Raw genomic sequence first — 22,661 nt, forward strand, 5'->3', positions numbered from 1 at the left:
AAAATCACTCTGTAGTTTAAACTAATTATCGAATTCATATAGTAACAGACAGTAAAGAATCTCATTTACGTCCTTCAACATCTCGCTAACTGTTCCTTTTATCTGTTTTTTTTTTTATGCATTGTACCACTAGTTCTTTTACTTATAAAATGCTCATTAAGTCGATATTTAAATTAATGTAGTTTTTGTGTCTTATGAGAAAACCCGTTAAAGCAATCAGATTTTTTTTACACCAAAACATGATTTTAGTTTTAGTAATCGAATTATTTAATGAAAAAGAGAATTATAATGTAAGTTTATGAGTTCTTTTTTATAAAAAAAAAATAAGAGTTTACCAATTTGTGATTTTTTTGTTTCAGAATATCAAAAGTTATAAAAAAAGTCAACGTCAATAAATAACATCGTATCAATGTCAAAGGCCTACTGTTTACAACTTATCTGAATGTTGAAACGCAGCAAATCGGGTGGCTACGATGCAAAGCCTTGGGGCTGCAATTGAGGAGGCTGATGTAAGTAGAATTAATTACGCAAGTTATATTTATCGTAAATTTTCATAGTACATGAAACATAATTATGTTATGTGATAGATCGCTTATCGTCATACTCTTTGCAAACGGTGTCGCTGTCCTTTTGTTCAAGATAAATCGGTTAATATAATCCTGATTTACTTAACACGATGGATAGTTTCCAATCTTTAACGGTTCCATCGTTATTTAGTGTTCATAGTAATAAAGATTATTTATTTAATTTCAATCCATCAGACTTTAAAAAAAATAGTCTTATAGTCATGATACCAAAGAAAGTAGGAACAGATAAATGTGAAGAATACAGAACAATCTTAACTAGCCATGCATCAAAAATATTAACTAGAATTCTGTACAGAAGAATTGAAAGGAAAGTGGAAGAAGTGTTAGGAGAACATAAATTTAGTTTCAGGAAAAGTATAGGGACAAGTAAAGCAATTTTAAGGCTTAGATTAATAGTAGAAGGAAGATTAAAGAAAAAACCCAACATACTTGGCATTTATAGACCTAGAAAAAGCATTCGATAACGTAGACTGGAATAAAATGTTCAGCATTTAAAAAAAATTACGATTCAAATACAGAGGTAGAAGAACAATTGCTAACATTTACAGGAACAGTAATAATTGAAGAACATAAGAAAGAAGCCGTAATAAAAAAGGGAGTCCAACAAGGATGTTCCTTATCCCCGTTACTTTTTAATCTTTATGTAGAACTAGCAGTTAATGATGTTAAAGAACAATTTAGATCCGGAGTAACAGTACAAGGTGAAAACATAAAGATGCTACGATTCGCTGATGATATAGTAATTTTAACTGAGAGTAAAAATGATTTAGAAAGAACAATGAACGGCATGGATGAAGTGCTACGAAAGAACTACCGCATGAAAATAAGAACAAAACGAAAGAAATGAAATGTAGTAGAAGTAATATAGACGGACCACTGAAAGTAAAAATAGGAAGAGAAAAGATTATGGAGGTAGAAGAATTTTGTTATTTGGGAAGTAGAATTACTAAAGATGGACGAAGTAGGAGCGACATAAAATTCCGAATAGCACAGGCGAAACCAGCCTTCAGTCAGAAATATACTTTGTTTACATCAAAAATTAATTTAAACGTCAGGAAAAGATTTTTGAAAGTATATGTTTGGAGCGTAGCTTTATATGGAAGTGAAACTTGGACGATCGGAGTACCTGAGAAGAAAAGATTAGAAGCTTTTGAAATGTGGTGCTATAGGAGAATGTTAAAAATCAGATGGGTGAATAAAGTGACAAATGAAGAGGTGTTGCGGCAAATCGATGAAGAAAGAAGCATTTGGAAAAATATAGTTAAAAGAAGAGACAGACTTATAGGCCACATATTAAGTCATCCTGGAATAGTCATTTTAATATTGTAGGGACAGGTAGAAGGAAAAAATTGTGCAGGCAGTCAACGTTTGGAATATGTAAAACAAATTGTTAGGAATGTAGGATGTAGAGCGTATACCGAAATGAAACGACTGGCACTTTATAGGGAATCGTTGAGAGCTGCATCAAACCAGTCAAATGACTGAAGACAAAAAAAATAATCCTGTCAGTTAGAGAACGATCTTTTATTCCTAACCCACGGCGATATTTCAAAGCATTTGGCCACACTACTACATCTTGCCCGAAAACTGAGATATGTGCAAACTGAGACATATGAGATTTGTTCAGTGTGCTAACCACAATGGCACTAACTGCCAAGAAAATAAAAAATGTGCAAACTGTAGTGGATCACATACAGTTCGCTCCCGAGATTGTTCAACTTTTAAAGATGAGAAGGCAATTCACAAAATCTGTACCTGTCTTTCTCAGCTGCACGAAGATAATATAAAAAGATACAGAACTCTCGTAACCTGGTTAAACCAGATGTTTCTTTCGCCGCCGCTACATCAAGTAAAGCCCTAACAAATTCAGGTAACCAGCAGTACGGATCCTGCAGTGGGCTGAAAAAGCTTGTTCAGATGTTATCTGATCTGGTTGCCTCACTTGCTCAAATTATTTCTGAGCTAATAAAGACGAATAAAAAGTCGGTAGTTGCAGCTACTAAAACTAACACTATGGTGTTAGTTTTAGATACTTGAAAACGCTAATAGATATATCCTACAAACATTGGGAAATTCTAGACGTTTTTGCGTTCTTTGGTGGAATGATGATTGCCAAAACGCTATTCGTAAACGACGGCAGGCACTGCGCAAATTTAACCGCAGGCCTACAAATGAACATCTAAATTTGTACCGTAAGACCAGAGCGGTATGTCGTGTATTCTTAGACGCTAAGAGAAAGCATGGAGAAAATACGTGGACACTATGGCACGTACTATTCCCGTGTCTGCTGTTTGAAAAAAAATCCGTGAAATTTTTGAATCACCGAAACAATACATTCTCAGACTCATTCACGTAGGGGAATTCCTTTCATCATCTTTTGCAGTGGCAACTAACTACCTTAGGAGATTATTTCCGCTTGGTGTCTCTCACTTCATCATATAGTAACGTATTTCACAGGTACAAGATATAGGTGGAAAAACGGTATTACCGTTAAACGTTGGTGATTCTGTCAATGAATTAAACGCTCTATTTTCATTCAACGAGTTTTCACACGCACTTAAAAACTCACGTGACACCTTCCCTAGACCTGACAACATTCGTCTCGGTATGATATCACACCTTCCTAATTCGGTGCTACAACACCTATTGTGTATTTATAATGGTTTATTCTCAACACGTCTTCCCACCAGTGTGGTCAGAAGCCATTTTCGTACCAGTACTTTAACCTGGTAAAGACAGCATGCGCCCCTCAGGCTACCGTCCTAACTCCTTGTCAAGCGTTTTATGCAAAGTGATGGAGAGAATGGTGAATCGCAGGGTTACATGGTATTTAGAGTTACATGACCGTTTAACTCCAGAACAGTGCGGTTTCCGCCAAGGACGATCTTCCATTGACCGTTTAGTGTCGCTGGAAGCAACTATTCAAAAGTCTTTCCTACTCTGCCAGCGCCTCGTCGCTGTTTTCTTTTATATCAAGAAGGCGTACGACACGGCCTGGCGAGTGGTATTCTAAACATACTTAAAGAATGGGAAGTCTGGGGCAATATGCTTGCTTTTATTAGGGTTTTCTTAAATGACCGAACTTTCCGTGTTCGTTTTGAAGATATCGGGTAGCGTCATCTTGGAAAATGAAGTTCCCCAAGGAAGTGTATTAAGTGCCACTTATTGCCATGAACAGTATTACTAAATGCGTCCAGCCACCTGTTTCATGTTCTTTATTTGTTGATGATTTTGCTGTATATATTACGTCCCGTTCAATAGCCACAATAGAAAGACTACGGCAGAACACTATAGCTCACCCTGAAGCTTGGTCTAAGGTTACCGGCTTCACCTTTTCACCTGAAAACAACATATGTAGTATTTTCTCGCCTGCGGGACCCTTATATTCCGCAAGTCTTTCTCAATGGAGAGCTAATTGTTATTTTTCCTGATGTCAAATTTTTAGGTTTAATTTTTTATAGCCGTTTACGTAGGCCAAACACATCAGACAACTAAAAAAACATGTTCTAAACTTATATGCTGCGAATTCTTGGCAACACCGATCGGGGAGCAGATCGGTCATGTATGTTGCGTTTTTATTATTCTTTAGTTCGTTCCCTTTTAGATAACGGTGTGTCGCCTACTCTTCAGCGCGTCATACCGTGCTTAAAATGCTGGATGCTGTATATCATGCTTTCTTTCGGCTTGCCACAGGCGCCTTTAGATCAGGCTCTGTCGTAAGCATACCTGTTGACTGCGGTGAGCCATCACTTTGGGATAGATGGGACCAGAATTAGCATCTTACTTTACTCGTCTTAAAGGACAACCAAATCTCCCGGCTTTTGACTCGGTCCTTGGGAATCCTAATTTACGAAGGTGTGAGGACCATTCACTTTATACTGCACCTGTAAGTGTTCGTACCCGACGTTTACTGCACCTTATAAATGTTGACACGCCTTCTGTTTTTCCAAAGTATTCCGTTTCATATCCTCCGTGGAGAATCAACCTTATAAATTTTATTTTTGACCCTACCGTGTACAATAAACAATCAGCATCACCTATCGCCGATCAGCAAACGTTTAACCGTATTTTCTTCAAGATAAACGCAGACGCAGTAGTATACACAGACGGATCGAATCAGAATGATACCGTTGAATGCGAACTTATTTCTATATGTTTGGTCTACCTGGTATTAGAAATATATTTTCTTTTGAACTATATGGTATCAATAAAGCTTTGAATATTATCGACCCAAACTACCGTTATATCCTTATTTGTAACAACTTGTGTAGTGCATTCCAAGTTTTACAAGATATGTATTCTAGACATCCTATCGTCATCGATATTCTACTGGATCCCTAGCCGCATAGGAATTCCAGGAAATGAATACCCAGATTCGGTTGCTAAAGACGCACGTAGTCAACCGTTCTTCACCGTCAGTGTTGGTATATACGATTTTATAAATTACGTCAAACTCGCTCTTCGGAGAAAGCGGCAAGGTGACTGGACTGCTAGAGCGGACATTAATCTCCAGCACATCAAAAATACTGTGTTGCCATAGAACTCCTCGTGTAGAAAGGTTGGTCGAGAGGTAGTGGTCTTCTGCCGATTGTGATTAGGACCTACGGGTATCTCATGTCAACAGAAAACACACCGTTATGTATGAGATGAAACTGCCGCTTGACTGTGCACCACATCCTTGTGGATTGTTTAGGTTGTGCGGTCTTGCGTCACAAATTTAAACTGCCCAGAAAAATCCCTCGAATCGTGGTCAATGATAAGAAGGGATTATATCAGGCGCTGTTTTTTAAAATTAATATTTACTAATGATTTTATGATGTCATTATCTAATTTTTTTTTACTAATATTTACTATAACAACTTAGTAAATGTACAACATATTTGTATTTTATTTTTATTCTCGAGAGAAATTTTTTTATTATTTTATTCATTGTAGTTTAAAATTTAGAACTTTAATTTTTGTTATCCGTGAAGGGTGCCCTTTGTACCCCCTCACGGACTTTGGTAAATTTTATTTATCTTTATTTAAATTTTATGTATTTTTTTTGATATTATTTTAAATAAATTATCTTATTGTTACGATTCTGACAGTGATGTTAGTTGTAAGTTATTAGTGATATTTTATCTGTGCTCTTAGTCTTTAGTTTTATGTTGTTTTTTTTTTTTTAATCTAACTTTAGTTTTTTAATTTTTTCTCTATAATCGTTTGTTCCGGGCGATATTAAAGCGAAAGCGTTTTTCGTCCTTTAAAAAAAAATTAATCTAAAAATATTTTTTAGAAAAATTTCATCTGATTTTAATTGTATCGTCAAAATTATGAAAAAGATTTTATTTTGGAAATTAGAATTTCATGTTTAATTCTTAAAATTTAAGCTTATTAGAAATTTAATTTAAGAGAATCTAGGTATTTATACTAACTTTAGGTAACTGTATTTGCGTTAAGAAAAAAATTATTTTAATATGTTTTTTCTTCGGGTACTCCTTGTCGGCCGACATTCTGATTTAAAAAAAAAACCGTTATTAATCATATCTGAAGAAATTTTTGCGAGAGAAAATTTTTATAAATGCGTGCTAAAAAGTAAAAAAAGGAGTTTTTTTTTCATTTAGTTTATTTTTTTTTAGCGTCGATTTGTAATTTCAACTTTGTCTCATCTTGTTTTGATGATGGGATAGATTTAAAGCGTGTTTAAAGGTCATTCGACTCTGAACACGTATGGGAATCGTTACTGAATTAAAAGAAAAAATTAACAGAAATTGTTAAGCGTTGTTTGTTTTCTGCTTTGCTACCTAAAGCGATTAATAAACGATTACGTGTAATCGGGTACCGGTTACAAGAGTTTAACGTATGAAAATATATTAGGTATAACGGCGAGTAAAACATAATCTTTCAAAACATTACATAATAAAAACATAAATTTTCTCGGTCTTATGAATCTTACTATCGATAAAAGCGGCTTACAAAAATATACAGAAAATCAAACACGACAGTCTCGTTCACACCACTTCAAATTACCCGATTCACGAAAAGCGTCCGATTTTAATAGTAATCCTCATACTACTCAAAAAATCCTTATCGCTTTAAGACCTCATAAAACTCGTATTACAAACCGCTTAGCACGTAAACAGATAAAACAGCATTGACATTCCCGTAAAATATACATAAAAATTAAGATAAAAGAAACAAAACGTATTTTACATTTGCATACGTAAACAGTTATTCAGAGAAAATAATTTACCGATTTATAAAATATCTGACCTTTCAGTAAAATAAATATAACGATAAAACACGATCGGCAAACAAGTACACTGCCACTGGAATACGTAAATCGAACCTCTCGGTTCGAATAATATTCTACATCGTTAAAACGGGTTTCAGCTTAACTTAAAAATACAGTGAACTCTTAAAATCTCTTCGTAACTATCCAGAATCAACATTTATTGATCACATAGCAAACCGCAAATCCACCAGACAACAATATACTGACACTCTCTAAAATAATGAAATATATTAACGTAACGATGATACATATTGAATAAACAAAAACTATACAGATCGAACGCGGTATTCGATCGCATTTTGAATTTATGTTAACTCAAAAAATTCCTGCAGAAATAAGCGATGCCAGGGTGAGAATAGAGATCTAATCGATGTAGGCGGTCACAAGTGCGATTTGAGTTTTGAAGACGTTATTTATTACATTTTCTTTGGTTTTTACCGTTTAAAAGGTTAATAATTTCTATTTCTGTCGTTGACAAAAACAAACTATATAATTTCCAGTTGACTTAAGAAAAACATCTTTTTATAATGCATCGGCCGGGTTTAATTTTTGCCAGGAACCTAACGTTAATGAAATCTTAGACGGGTTCAGTCGCCTGTCAACAACAAAGCAAAATAGCCCTAGCTAAATAGTTCTCGGCAGCCTTCGCTGTTGCGGTGTGCAAATGTCAAGTATATATTTTTTTATATTTCATTATTAATTTAATTTTTTTGCTTTTTGTTTAAACAAAAATAACAGTATCTGGTATACATCGGTAACAAGGGTGCAGCCGCTAAGTCCAACGATAACGGTAGATTGGAAAATAACAACAACAACAATAATAATAATAATGATAAAGGACCTTCGAATGAATTCTTTTCGATACATCAAAAATTAAGGGAACTGTATGAAAAAGAGTCATCGGATAGTTCAACACAGCCTCTACAGGTAATATGGAGTAAAAAAATATAATTAATATTGTGTTTTATTTTCACAGTAGCAAAATGTAACCTATAATGATCTATTTATAGGTGTTTATATCTTAAAATATTAAGTTAGTCGGTCGGTACTTTTTCTTTCCAGAACCTCTTCGTTCTCTCTGCTTGTTCTTTTTTTATTCTTCTGACCGTTTCATTTCCATATTTTCTTTCCTGGTCTTTTGTTTTCGGTAACCTTTTCACATTATAATTTTGGTTTTTAAGCATTTTTTAATACGAGAGACGCTCGGTAATTAACGAGACGAATTGATATAAAGGAAAAATCGATTTATTCGATGACGATGAAACTTAGCACTAATTTTCAACATCGTTTCCGGCAATATTTAATCACTTAACCCACCGTTCTGTGATCTTTCTGATTCCCGCAGCGTAGAAGTCTTTACTTTGTTGTTTCAACCATCTATGTACCGCTTTTTTGACCGCGTAGCTGTCGTCGAACTTCTTGCCGCGTACAAAGTCTTCGAGCGGGCCGAACGAATGAAAATGGGGGGGGGGGGGAGGTCTGAGCTATAAGGAGGATGTGGCGATATCTCCCGAGCCGAATTCTCGAGCGTTTTCCCCGCTCTCTGAGCGATGTGGGGCGCGCATTGTGATGCAAGAGAATCGCACCTTTTGAGAGAGCGCTCTGACGTTTTCGCCTTATCGCGGGTCTTACTCTCTGTTGAAACGTGTTAGTAAATAGTACTCGCTGTTCACGGTACGATGTTCTAAATAATCACCAAAAATTGGGCCTTGGTAGTCCCAGAAGACCATCGACATCGCTTTACCGGCTGACGCGTAAGTTGTGAATTTTTTTTTGTGGGCGAAACCGGATGTTTCCACTCAAGACTTTGCCGTTTGGATTCGTTCTCGATATGGTGCATCCGCGTTTCATTACAGGTTATTACACGATGTAGAAAGTCGAAGACTTTCGGAAACGGAAGAACCTTCCGCATCAAACTGTTCTTTGGCTTGGAACAAATGCGAACACGTTTTGCGATAATTCAGCACGTCATGAATGATTAAATGCGCTGTTCCAACACTAATATTATAGAAACTAGCAATTTGGAAAATTTTGATTCGCCCGTCATCGCGAATAAGATCTTTAGTGCAATTTTGCAGCGCGGCAGTTGAAAATTCAACCAATCTTCCAGAGCGATAGAGATCAGTTGCACTTGTTCTGCTCGAATTAAACTGTTCCACTCACTTATAGACATTACTGTGGTTTAAGCACGTTTCACCATATTGTTTCAATATTCTTGAGTAAATATTTGCTGGTTTCACACCTTGTGATAGCAAAATTCTTATCACTGAACGTTGCTCTTTCAGCGTACATGTTTAAAGTGGAACTGATATTCTGAAATCAACAAAAGAGGTTATGTTTAGTTTAATTATAATCGAACAGCTGATTAAATGTGTTTCCAAGCCTTGCCGACTTGACCCTCAAACAGTTTCATTGTCATTGAATGAACAGTTTTTCTGTACATAAATTTATCCCATCAATTATTGAACATCCCTTGTTATCTTTTTTTGTCATATTTTTCAACAGTTTTAATTTTAAATTTATTGTTATTTTTAATATTTTCTTTTATTTTTTAACTTAATTAATCCAGTTTATCTCTGTTTTCTTGTTATAGAAGAAATCAAAGATTTACTAAGTTATCCTGTTTTTACTCGTTCTGGAAAGTTGACTAAAGAACATAAATTTTTGCTTTTACATTGTATCTGTTATTTTTTTTCTTTATATGTTGTATTTCATTGTTGCTTGTAATTTTCTATTCTTTATAGGACCTAATATTTTTCTGATTATTCTCCTTTACTTCATTTCTATATTTGTGTTCATGTTTAAGCACTTGGACACATATAAACTTTCTGGTTTTATTACATATTGTAATGTCCTAATTTGCAGTTTTTATAATAAGCATTTTTTATTGTATGTATTTTTTATTATTCTGTAAGATTTTTCTATTTTTTAGACTATCTTGTTTTGATTTTTGTAATCCAATTTTCTGTACATCTAGATATCATTTAAATAATCTTTTTCAAGTTCATTTAGATATCTGAATTCTTTGAGTATTTCTTGTTTTCCTATTCCTGTTTGTAAATATTTTTGTATGTTTTTAATGTTTGTCATTATTTTTGTTTTGTCGACTGATATTTTTAGTCCTGTTTTACTAGCTATTCTATATAAAATGATGATTTATGCTCTTGCCATTTCCAGATCTTCTGAGAGGATTGTAAGGTTACATGTGAACGCTACACGATTGATTTTAATTCTGTTTTTCCTTATCAAGATATTCTGATTTTCTAATTGTATATTCGATATTGTAATTATTTTTTCCAATACACATTAATGAGTATCGGTGGTAAGCTGTCCCCTTGCCCGAGTTTGGTTTTGATTTCAAAAGATTCTGATACTACAACTGTAAATCAAAACTTTTGAAAATATATCTGCGATTTTTTTGTTGTTAATTTTTTCAGATTTGTGTATATTCCAAATTCTAACACTTTTATTTGGACCTCTCTGTCTATAGAATTATATGCTTTCTTAACATTGATAAAGGATAGTACAGTAATTATTTATTATTTAGCGTATGGCACTAAAACATAACACCAATTAGAGTCAAAATTACAAACAAAGATTTAAGAAACTAATATATGCTACTGATTCTGGAATCGCCATCAGGATTCCCTTCATAAGCTGTCCTAGGGCAAACTTCTGTGATGTGTCTGACGGTTTGATTTTCACCACACTCACAAAGGGGCGTCGGTGTTTTACCCCATTTATACAGGAAATAGGCGCACCTACCATGCTGAGTCCGTATTCTATTTAGCGTTGACCATGTCCTATGTGGCAAGTCAAAACCCGGCAGCCTTTGAGTAATACATGGGATTCGGTTATTCTGCTACAAAACATTACTACAGTAATGTTTTGTTGCTGTAGTTTGGTATCAAATTATGGACTTCAAATTGAAGATTGTAATGAATCGATCCTTCCTTTTATAAATCTACTCTGTACTACAAAGTTGTATATCCAAGTTATCGTCAACTTTATTCAGAAGTATTTTAGATAATATTTTATAAGTTACTGATGAGAGATTTATTGGTAGTTGTTAACATCCTGTTTATCTTCGTTTATTGACAAAGGATGTATTAATGTAATTTTCCATTCTGGTGGTATTCTCATCGTTTTCCAGATTTTCAGGAGGAAATGTGTACATTTTTAGATTAATTGTTTATAAGGGATTTAATTTTTAATTTAATTTCTTCTTTGGTCAGGGAGGTTGCATTCTCTTTCAAAATTTTATTTCAGATTCAAAGAATAATTTTTCTTGATGTTTATAACAGTCGAACAGTTTATCAAATTATTCAGCAAGAATTTCACAGTTTTTCTGTCTTCGTTATATCCTAAATGAAGTTTATTATTATATACCTAAAAAAAGCTGTTGATATATTTTTAATTAATATAATGAAAGAATTTGTACACCCTCTCAAAATTAATTAAAATAAATGTATGTTAAGCAGTAAGTGTTACAATTTTTATTATTGATAGTAATTTAAAACCATTAGATTTTATTTTTAATTGTTTTGTTATTTTTAATTGTTAAAATATAAGCAAAATATTTGCTGGAAAAAACCTTTTTGAAAACTTGAAAGGATTACCGACGACAAGAATGATCTTGATTAAACCAAAGAAGATTGCTGAATGCTTTTGCTGAAAAGTATTAAGATCAGAATCATGGACATTCGAAAGAAGGAAAAAAGTACTGTGATAGTTTTAAAATTAAGTTGTACAGAAGAATGGGAAAAGTGAAATGGACAGATAAAGTAGAAATAAGGAGGGAATATAGAGAAGAATAGAAGGAGATAAATACTTTATGGAGATGATAAAAAAAAAGAAGTAAATAGCTGATTAGCCCAAATCCTTTGTAAAAGTTATTTTTCAATGTAAAAGGGAAATAGAAACGAGACGGAAACTGAAAAAAGAAGGATTGGGCCACACAGATATTAAAAAGGAAAGGAGTAAAAACATTGGAAGGGTTGTTCCCTTAAAACTTATTAAAAGAAAGATTTGTTAAAAAAGAATTTTGATCATTTTAGATCTGGTTTAATGAACAATAAATAATATATTTTTGCTTTATATTATTAAGATACTTTTCACATATTTATTATTGATTTGTGTATTTATTTATCTTTGGCATTTTATTTTTCAGTACCTTCGGCCTAGCTCAAATCTATTAGATAAATTAGTTAAATTACACAAATTAAATACTTTAGTTGTTAAATTGTATCCAGATAATAAAGGTTATACATTTGGTTATAAAATGGGCGGTGAACATTTATTAGAAACAAAACGATTGCCTTATAATGAAGATCAACTATTAGGTATGTATAAATTCATTTTTTTTTTTAAGTATGAAATAACTTTTTTTTATGTTTGCACCATTGATGATTATTTTGATGTAATAACACTGAATTGCTATTTTCAGATCTTATGAGTTGTCAAGGTGAGTCTTACTGTCGATTTAATTCACTGCTATCAAATCATTTACATGCTATGTAGTCAGTTTTATCCCTCCCTTATTCCACTGTTCTACATCTAATTGTATTTTTTTTTGTGTATTAAGTACTCTTGATTTTTCCCCACATAATTTCCAATCTTTGATAAACTTTGCTTACTGCATATCATTGAAAATGAGATCGAAGTTACACGATCATAACATCATGAAATTCAGGTCACACTAGTAGTGTGAAATATTAAAACAGTAGACTGCTGAAGTAGCTGTTTGTGTTGCAGCACTTCGATGACAACGACGACAACAAACTTCAAAATGCCATAAAAGGTTGACTAGGTAACACATGACACATATACCTAATGTGTCTTATGAAATAATTTTTAATATAATGATTTTTTTTTTTAATGTTCTCTGTAGTCATTATTTTAAATTATTTAACACTAAAGTTGGACTGTTAATATAGTTTTCCTACTGACTATATCACTACATAAATTGTAACCTCTGTATACAAGATTGTAACTGCGATATCTGTTACTATTTACTAAAGTAAAATGTTACAGAAAAAGAGGAAATTAAAATGAATTTGTTTGCTAGAAACAAATCTAATTTTCTTTAATTTTAATTTTCTAATTTTCGGTTTATACTAACTTATTCTGGTTAAAAAAAAACATTCTTTATAAAATTATATTTTTTATCAGCTAAATTAAATTATTTATTTACGGTCGGATTCATGTAATAATATTCATTTATACAGAGTGCTTTGAGACATATTAGCCGAACTTCAGGAACCGATTCAGGACACCAAAATTAGCAAAAACATTCATATTGACATAAATCTTATTTTGCTTTTATTTTCCTTCTGGATGCCAGTCTGTGATTTTCAACAAAAAATTTATTTCTCAGGAACGGGTAAACCTACTTTAATTAGATTTGGTGAGTCCAAGACTAGTGTCTTATTTTACAAAATAAAAAAAATTGAAGTCACCTTCAAAATTTCAAAATTGTGGTCATCTTAATTTTTTAACTTGCATGCTTTTATTTCCTCCATTAAATGTCATAAAAATTATTAATGATAAATAATAATAGTAAATTAATAAAATTTATCACCTTGCATTATGGTGCACAAGCGTACTTCCGGGTTAATTGTCTGCAATAACTTGATTGGTTTGTCAATAGATTTATACAAATGAGGTGACATTTTGCTCAAAATAAAATGCTTAATAAATTTTGTTAAATTAAAAATTTGAATCAAAGTAATAAAAAAAACAAGTGATACATTAAACACTACCAGCTTCTGATCGATAAGTGGTTGAAAAGAGTAGTTTGTTGATCGGTTGAACGCCTGTACCATAATGAAAATAATTTCATAATCATCCTCATTATGATCAGGTTCCAGCCATGTAATTCAAATGTTATAATACAGCCATAGAGAAAAATTGTTTTTGTTTATTTTGGATTATATCAGGAATTTTATTGTAGCACAAATTAAAGCCTGTATTTTAAAACAAATTTTGTTTTTAAAACATCTGTTATTGCTTCTGCTCTACTTATGCATACCTTACCTACATGTGAAAAAATCTCAGTACACCTTGTTCGGTACTACGTAATATTATCTTGGTAATTTCTTTTGTATACCATTTGTTCTCTTCATTAAATATTCATTCTGTTTTTGTTCGTTCTGTCTTGTGGTTTTGTCTTTAATTATTCGGTTTGCTACCTTGAGTTAATATCATGATTTCTTGATTTCAGTATTAACACTTTGGCTGAAGTGTATCTAAATAAACTGTTGTCAGAGGTTATACGTGAGGTTGACTACATTTACTATTAGGACACATTGTAAATGTTGTCATTTATTAAAATTATAAATAAAACTATTATAAAGAAATGTAAATTATAAGTGTTTTTTATATCTCTATAATGTGTAAGATGCAGAACTAAATTAAAAAATTAACTGGTTAACCATTATTGCAAAGATAAAAAAAAGTGTGGCTAGATCGATTGTTCCTTTCATATTTATAACTACCATATCATATTTATAACTTTTATATTTATAAATATTGATAGGATTATTTCACTTTTTTACACTTTTATTTCATCTTTTGTTCAGTGAATTACAAAATAACTAATTTTGAAATCGAAAAAACTATTTTAATAGCTGTTCATATGGATTTTCAACCTACCTAATACACTTATTATTAAAAAAAATTAAAAGTAACTTGAGAAGTTACAATTTATAAAAAAGTAATGATGTAATATACAGGTTTAGTGATTACAAGAAACAGTTAGATTACTCTAAATGATAAAACTAAATATAAATTCTGTAAATTTTTTGAAATTATGTAATGTAATTTTATTTAATAGTAACTTGGAATAATTTATTAATTATGTATTAGATATGTCTAACGATAGTACGAGGGTTATTTTTTTTTCAAGGTCCGATCGGTCACGAAATTAAAACCGCAGTGAAAATAAAAACTTTTTCTTTGTAACAAGTACTTACATGTTATGCTATTTCTCTACATAGTCGCCACTCCGATTTAGATATTTGTCATAGTGTAGTACCAACTTTCCAATACCCTTGTCATAGAACGGAGCTGCCTGTGTTTTCAGCCATGTTTCTACGCTGGTCTGCAGCTCGATGTCTGTGCCAAAATGTTGTCCTCCTAGCCAGCATTTCATGTGAGCAAAGAGGTGAAAATCGGATGGAGCCAAGTCTGGGCTGTATGGTGGATGATCAAACACTTCCCGATGAAAACGCTGCAGGAGCTTCTTTGTTACAGCTGCAGTGTGCGGCCGAGCATTGTCATGGAGAAAGACAATGCCTGATGACAACATTTCTCTCCACTTATTCTGAATTGCCCTTCGTAGATGTTAAAAAGTCACGAAGTATGAGGCTGCAATGATGGTCGTGCCACGTTCCATGAATTCCACCAAGAGAATTCCATTCCAGTCTCAGAACACAGTAGCCATACACTTTCTGTTGGAGAAGGTTCGCTTGAACTTCTTTGGTTTACTGGGAGAATGAGAATGCAGCCACTGTTTGGATTGTTTCTTTTGTTTCTTCAATTTCGAAATGGACCCATGTCTCGTCCCCTGTGACAATTTTGTTCAAAATATCTTCTCCTTCATTGTGGTAGCGCTGGAGAAACGTTAGGGAGGCGTCCATTCTCATTGTTTTGTGATAGTCGGACAGCATCTTGGGAACCCATCTCGCACACAGTTTGTGGTACTAAAGTCTCTCACTCACAATGGTGTAGAGAGCTGACCTTGAAATTTCAGGAAACGAATCACTCAATACAGAAATTGTGAACCGATGATTTTCTCGAATTGCCTCATCCACTCGCTCAACGAGATCATCGGTTGACACTCGCTTCCTTCCCTGATCGCCTGCATCATGAACATCTGTAAGTCCTGCTTTAAAGTTCCTGCACCATTGTCGCACTTTGCTGTCACTCATTGAAGTTTCACCGTACACATTACTTATTTGTCAATGAATTTCAGCTGCATTACACCCCTCAGCCTGAAGAAATCGAATTACTGCACGCACTTCACACTTGGCGGGAGATGCTATTGTTGTAGACATGTTTACATTGTTCATTGCTATTGTTCAGAACTAAATGAAGTGATGCGACGTGATTGAATGCCATACTAGAGAGGCTGCGCAATACATGCGCAAAGGTTCATCCAATTTTTGCACGGGTTTTTATTTCACGACCGATCGGACCTTGAAAGAAAAATAACCCTTGTATAATGCATTTGTGAAACAAAACTGCTTTGTTTTGACATTAATATGTTTACGATTCGATGTGTCATTGATTATTGAGATAACAAAACTTTCGCAATTTGTTTTAATGATAATTTAGTTTACTAACTACGAGAGACGGCTGAAATGTAATGCACAGTTACTCGTAACTTGCAAATGAAAAGAGATAATCAAATGAAAATTAAACGGCATAAGAGTACATCTACATCTTATTTGTTACAAAACTTACATTTATTTTTCCATATAGTCACAATTTACTGCTACACATTTCTCATGATGGTGAATGAATTTCCTCATTCAGTCAGTGAAGAATGCTGGCAGTTTTTCCTTGATCCACAGCCTCACTGCGGCTTCATCATTCGCTTCTTCATCATTCGTTCATGATGAAATGTATAGTCATAAGTTTCTTATTTAATTACGAAAAGTAGTGAAAATCACAGGGCACCAAATCTGGTGAGTATGGGGTGTGGAATAGATTCAAATTCAATTTCACAAGAGCCTTCTCAATATGTGATGTATATGGCCGAGCATTATCATGTTGAAAATTTATTAATTTTGTGGATTGTTGAGCACAACATACATTAGTTTTAACATCTCTGTTTGTCAAATAAAATTTATAATCGATCAGGCTTCCAGGTATTATGTCATATCTACATGTTTTTAATACCAGAACACTGTCAAGAGAATTTTTGTTGCAGAGGGTTATTTTTTTAATTTTTTGGTTGTGACCTAATATAGTGCCAGTATTTCAAGCTTTGGCGTTTTGCTTGTGGGTTGTAACGATGAACCCACGTTTTGTCTCTCGTCTACCTCTGTGAGGTTCATTCTTAATATTCAATTTACTGGCTTCTGATGTCTGCCTACTTAGTACTTGGATCAACAGTTTCATCACCATAAATGACTTTTAGATGTTGATGAATGTCACTAGCAGTATTTTTTGTGCGGTTAAAAGTTCAATCGCTGTACATTGTTTTAGATGCATTGACAGCAGATGTACTCAACTCTGACAGAAAGCGAGATGATGTGGGTCAACAAGTTTTGGGATGTTAGCAATAAGGGAAAGAAACTACAAGATGCCAGTACCTGTTGCTTTGTCCAACATTTTTTCTTCCATTATATGCTAATGTGCATTACAGTTCAGCCACCTTTCATAATAATAAATTGTAATCTTTAATTATATAAGTTTTACTAACAACATAAATGATTCTTGTTTGGAGCTTATTAGTATTTTATTTTATTAAATTTTGTCTGATCATCCTTCATAAGTAAGGACATGAATACAACGCATAAGCTATTTTATTATGTTAAAAACAAACTGTAATTAGGAATTGTTAAAATGTTTATAAATTTCAGAATTGGTAAGTTCTAAACCCTTATTTAGATGAAACATTTTTTTTTTTAGTTTGAATCGATATAAAAAATTATCATACAGAGTGTTTGGAGTATTATACAGATAAAAGTTAAAGGTAAAGTAAGGATTTTGTGAACGTAATTTTTGAAACAATATTGGCAGCTATAAATATTAAATTTTATAGACTTAAAAATTTGTAGATATTTTCAAAAATGTATATTAAATAAATGCAGTTGATTTGCATATGTCTGGTTGGTCTCTTGTGCTGAACTGAATCACTAAGTCAATGGAGAAATTTATGATAATAATTTTACAATAGTCTTTCCTTTAAAAAAAAAAAAAAATGAAGTTATCTAGATTGGTCACTGTCAGCCTAAGTTCATTCATTTTTAAATTGATTATACCATTCTTTGTGTTACTATGCAGGATTCTAAGAATTGTTACATCTTGGGTATCGTGAAGCTTTTGGTAAAATTTTATGGAATAGCATCATTTAACATATTCTTTTGTCATACTCGAAGTAAAAATGTAATGAGCATATGTTATACAACCATACATACCAGTTGCTTAGCAGTTAGACTCTAAGAGGCTATAAAAAATTACACATTTTTGTCAGGTTCGATTGAGTTTTTCTGCTTTAATTCAAACACTCTAAGAAAAAAATAAGGAGAATTACTTTTTGAACAGATCTCATATATATTATCCTCTTTACTGGTAAACCTATCCTTTCTTTGTTGAGGTAAACCTGTTCAACTACTGGAAAATGTATCAAAACGGTAAATTTTAATTAAATAGTTATTTTTTTTCATTTAGGTTATATAGATAATGAAGAATTGCCTCCTATTATTGCTGATATATTGGAGAGATCACATCCTGAATTATATTATAGTGGTTGTGTTATAGTAGAAGTTCATGATTATCGTCATACATCACCAAATTGCCTCTGTGATATTCATCATGTATTATTAAGACCGACTACTCAGGTAAATTAAAAATGTTTAATATTTTAATGTTAATTTTTTTTAAGATAATAAACGATATTGATTTTAATATGACCTACAAATTTACAGTTGTTAAGCTTTTGCCTACAAAGAGCATTTTAAGAATTTTTTTTGTAACTTTGTTATTTATCTGGATTTCTTATGTTTTTATTTGCGGCTATGGTTTTGCATTAAAATGAATTGAAAAAAAAATCAATTGATTCAAAATTATGATAATTAGTAAAATAAAACTTTTATGACAAAAAGCTGACAGCTGTAATAGATGCCTATGGATGATGAAATGCCTGATCAGGACTCAAACTTAAAAAATGGTAGAGATGTTACCGCTCTTATGTATACTTCAGAATTTTTTGTTTTAGAGTAAAAAAATTTAATTTGAACTTTAAGATATGTTTATCTAACAGTTAATGGTTTTTAATCACAATCGGTTTGATTTTTTTGTTGCCTCTAATTTGTTATTTATAGGTTGTATATAAAAAGACACTTTTTGTTTAGCTATGATTCTTCTATCAAAGCAGTTAATAAAACACTCCGGGTTAGATCCAGAAATTCATTTCATGTTTAGACTTCATTTCTTTTCAGTTTTTTTATTTTTAGTGATTTGTGTAGTGCTCTCTAAGCATTAGAGGTAGATGATTTGTATTCCAGGCATCCTATTGTTACCAAAATAAAAATAATACAATTGCTGAATTAAATTGTCATAACACACAGGTGAATTTTTACTGGATCCCTAGCCATGTGGGAATCCTGGGTAATGAATGTGCAGATTCCACTTACCACATCCTTGTGGATTGCATATGCTACGCGGCCTTACATTGCAAATTTAAACTGCCAAGAGACATAGGCGCGTCCTAGGAAATGACAAAATGAACTAGACTGGGTATTATTACTTCTACAAAGAATTATTATACTTAATAAGATTTAACCTGTTAAAATTTTGATATTATTCTTTTATTCACGTTTCATGTATTATCCTAATTGTTGTGTTTCTTTTACTATTTCAATTTTATTATCTTAGTTTTCGTCATAGTTTAACCCTATTTTGCTAATATTTTAACATCTGAGAAAAAGCCTCTTGTTACTATTTTGACCCTTGCAATGATAAGCTGAAAACATTTTTCGCCCCAAAAAAACCTTATTGAGTAATAACAGAATTTTTCCACAAATTTATAAGCAAGGATAAAATTGTTTGCTGTTTTTTTGTCATATTATTATAAATTACGTAAAATTATTTATTGCTATATATAATGTAGAAATTATTATAAATTATTTGTGTTAAGGTGTTCGCATAGTACCTGTTATTTTTTTACTTTATTGTGGTATGTCAGTATGACTAAATCAGTGGATAAATGAGTAAAAGTATTAGTGTTGTAGTTGTGAAGAGGAGCGATTAACATGGTGTCTTACATTATTAAGATATTTAAGATATAAATAAGACTCACATTTTATTACATTAACTGACAAACTAATGAATTATGAGAATTCAACATGATCAAGAATATTAAATTTCTGAACAAGGAATTATTTTTGGATTAAATCAAATTGTTCAGGCAGAAAGTGACAAATCAGAAAGTCTTTAGACTTTACAAAAATTGTGACTCGATAGATGTCCTATTCTTTGAAGAATTTGGATTTGTTGATTTTATTTCATCATCTTGGAGTTTTTTTCACTCTGCAACTTAGAGTCTTTTTTTCCCCATTTGATTAACTATGCTTGATGTTGAAAGTGTTTTACTCCTTTCTTGTCGTTAACCTGCCCTTTTAATATTTTTTACAGTCCCACTTTTTTATCCTATTTATTTAAGACTATTGTTGAACTTAATGAGCTACAGCATCCGTAAAATATCTGATACCTTGAGAATTATCCAAGTCTAGTTGATTGTTATGAAGTAAGCTAAATAGTTTTGAGCAAATTGCCAGGCTTCATGTAACAAGGAATGGATTGATGGATGGCTGAGTATGCGGCAGGTGAACGACTGTGTATGGATTTCCTGGTCTACCCCGCATCTTGTACCCAGACTGTGATTCTCACATCTTTTTAGAATATAGTTACAAATTACCTGGGTGTTCATTTTGATGATAGTTAGAACCTCTGTGCTTGGTACACTGCTTGCCTTGTCCTCTAGCAATTTGGTAGGCGGAAAGCAGCATAATACTATGACAAGCTCATACAGGGTTGCCTTTTTGCCAATCGTAACTTTTCAAGTGTTAGCGAGCTTTTCATGGACGGTTTTTATTCTTGAGAATAACAGCCTGATCTGGTTTCTGTGGCCTGAGGTGGTTTTAGGAATGTCATGCCAAGTACTATAACTATTCTGTTTTGGCAACGAACATTTATCATTACAAAAATTGAGCTCATAAAACCTATAGGAAACAAGAATAATAACATCCTGATCTTCAATCTGTACATGCAATATGTCTGCATTTGTATAGATTTATTTTACCTGGTGTTTACATTATTGTTGACTAATTGATTTTTCATTATTGATTTTTTCAGAGTGTGATAAATGATGTTAATTTAATAACATCATCGAGCGATTGGTCAAACGAAGAAAAATTACAATTAGAGAGTCAACTCATTTTGGCGACTCAACCTCCGTTATGTTTGGATCCATCACCGGCTGTTGGAATAGCCTCGGAACGTTTTTATCATACTAGACGGGCACTCAATACATCATCGTTAAGATTGACTGCTAGTCGTTATTCACAATTAGTTGTTAATAGAAAGAGAAAATTAGAAGAGATTATGTCATCTAATAATTCCAGTATGAATCTTGCCAAATTCATATACAGGAGAAATCATAAAAAATTACAGAATTCGCAGCAACAACCACAACCACAACAACAACAACAACAGCAACAGCAACAACCACCACCACAACAAAACTTTATCAGAAATCCTACTAATTTTAAAAGTCATAGTAATAACAATAATAACAATAATAATGTCAACCACAATATATCATCAGTTTCAAATAATGCTAATAAGCAAAGACAGGTATGTAATTATCAGTTTTTATATATATTTGTATATTCATTATTTTGTTGTTGCATGCACACACACACACACACGCGCGCGCGCGCGCTGTATTGCAAGGGATATTTAGAAAATGTAGATGAAAAGACCAATTTTTTTAATACGGCCCTATAAACTTAGTGAAGTTTAAATCATTCACAAGCTCACCAGTGGGTGAGCTTGTGAATGATTTTCTTGATTTCTATTTCCCAGAAGTCAGAAGTTGAAGCTCCATCTGTTTTCTTAATATTATTATCATCATCCCATGTTGAATTATGATATCTTCATTTTTCAGTCAGATATTCACAGTATGTATTTCTAAGTTAGCTTCCGACAGCAGTGCGGTAGGACTCCTTCCCTTAGGTAAACTACTGATGTCGGTTGAACATAGCAACCACATCAAGAAACTCCCACACGGTCCGACACTGCTGCTCTTGCCACATTGACTCGCCGCTTGTGAGTGGCCAATTTCCCCCTTGATCTCTTAAATTCCAGGGTGGCCTGGTCGGTCTCTGGCCCCCCTAAGAGCAGGGCAGTCAAATATTATGTGTTCATTTGACTGGACCTTCCCTCAGACACACAGCTCATCAGCTGCCATGTGGAACCGAAACAGATATTGGTTCAAATTAACATGGTTGGTGAGACCTGGGCACTCGTTGCCCTTAAAAATGAACTCGAGGCATACCATCCCCCCAGATTCTGTATAAACTTGAATAGGGATCTTCCCTTAATCGTGGTTTCCCATTCCAGCTGCCATGCTTTCATCACAAGGCTCTGCAGGTGGGAGATGGACAACTGAATGAAATTTTGATCCGGTGCATTGTGATCACCATTCTGTTCCGGTACTGGCCCGACTCGAACCCACATCCCACATACCTCAGCGGTTTTAGGTACAGTATGTGATGGGAACGGTATGGTCAACTCATTCTACAGTTATTATTTAGTACTTGCTTATACAATATATCATTCTAAAATCTTATTTGTTCATAATATTGTATAAGCAAGTACTAAATAATAACTATAGAGTGAGTTGAGCATATCGCACTTATTCCACTTTACCGTAACGGTGGAGACATTCATAATGACAGGATGTTAAGTCAACACAATTTTAAACTCATGACGACCACTTTATAGTTTATATACTTTACATATGACAACAAAGTTTTAGTTTTATTAAGAATATAATATACATT

The 22,661-nt window shown here is 33.0% G+C and overlaps 1 protein-coding gene across 1 annotated transcript in view; it reads left to right on the forward strand.

Annotated features, from left to right (window-relative positions):
- Spt20 (transcription factor Spt20 homolog) overlaps positions 1-22,661 on the forward strand; it is a 121,045-nt gene that overhangs the window by 28,490 nt on the left and 69,894 nt on the right. The window contains exons 2-6 of the mRNA XM_075378959.1: positions 360-509; positions 7,603-7,791; positions 12,035-12,206; positions 18,265-18,434; positions 20,950-21,450. Of these exons, the coding sequence (XP_075235074.1) occupies positions 474-509; positions 7,603-7,791; positions 12,035-12,206; positions 18,265-18,434; positions 20,950-21,450 (1,068 nt within the window). The 5' untranslated portion in view covers positions 360-473. The remainder of the gene's footprint in view (positions 1-359; positions 510-7,602; positions 7,792-12,034; positions 12,207-18,264; positions 18,435-20,949; positions 21,451-22,661) is intronic.

Source organism: Lycorma delicatula, chromosome 11 (genome assembly GCF_047948215.1).
Source record: "Lycorma delicatula isolate Av1 chromosome 11, ASM4794821v1, whole genome shotgun sequence".
In the NCBI taxonomy this organism is placed as follows: Eukaryota; Metazoa; Arthropoda; class Insecta; order Hemiptera; family Fulgoridae; genus Lycorma; species Lycorma delicatula.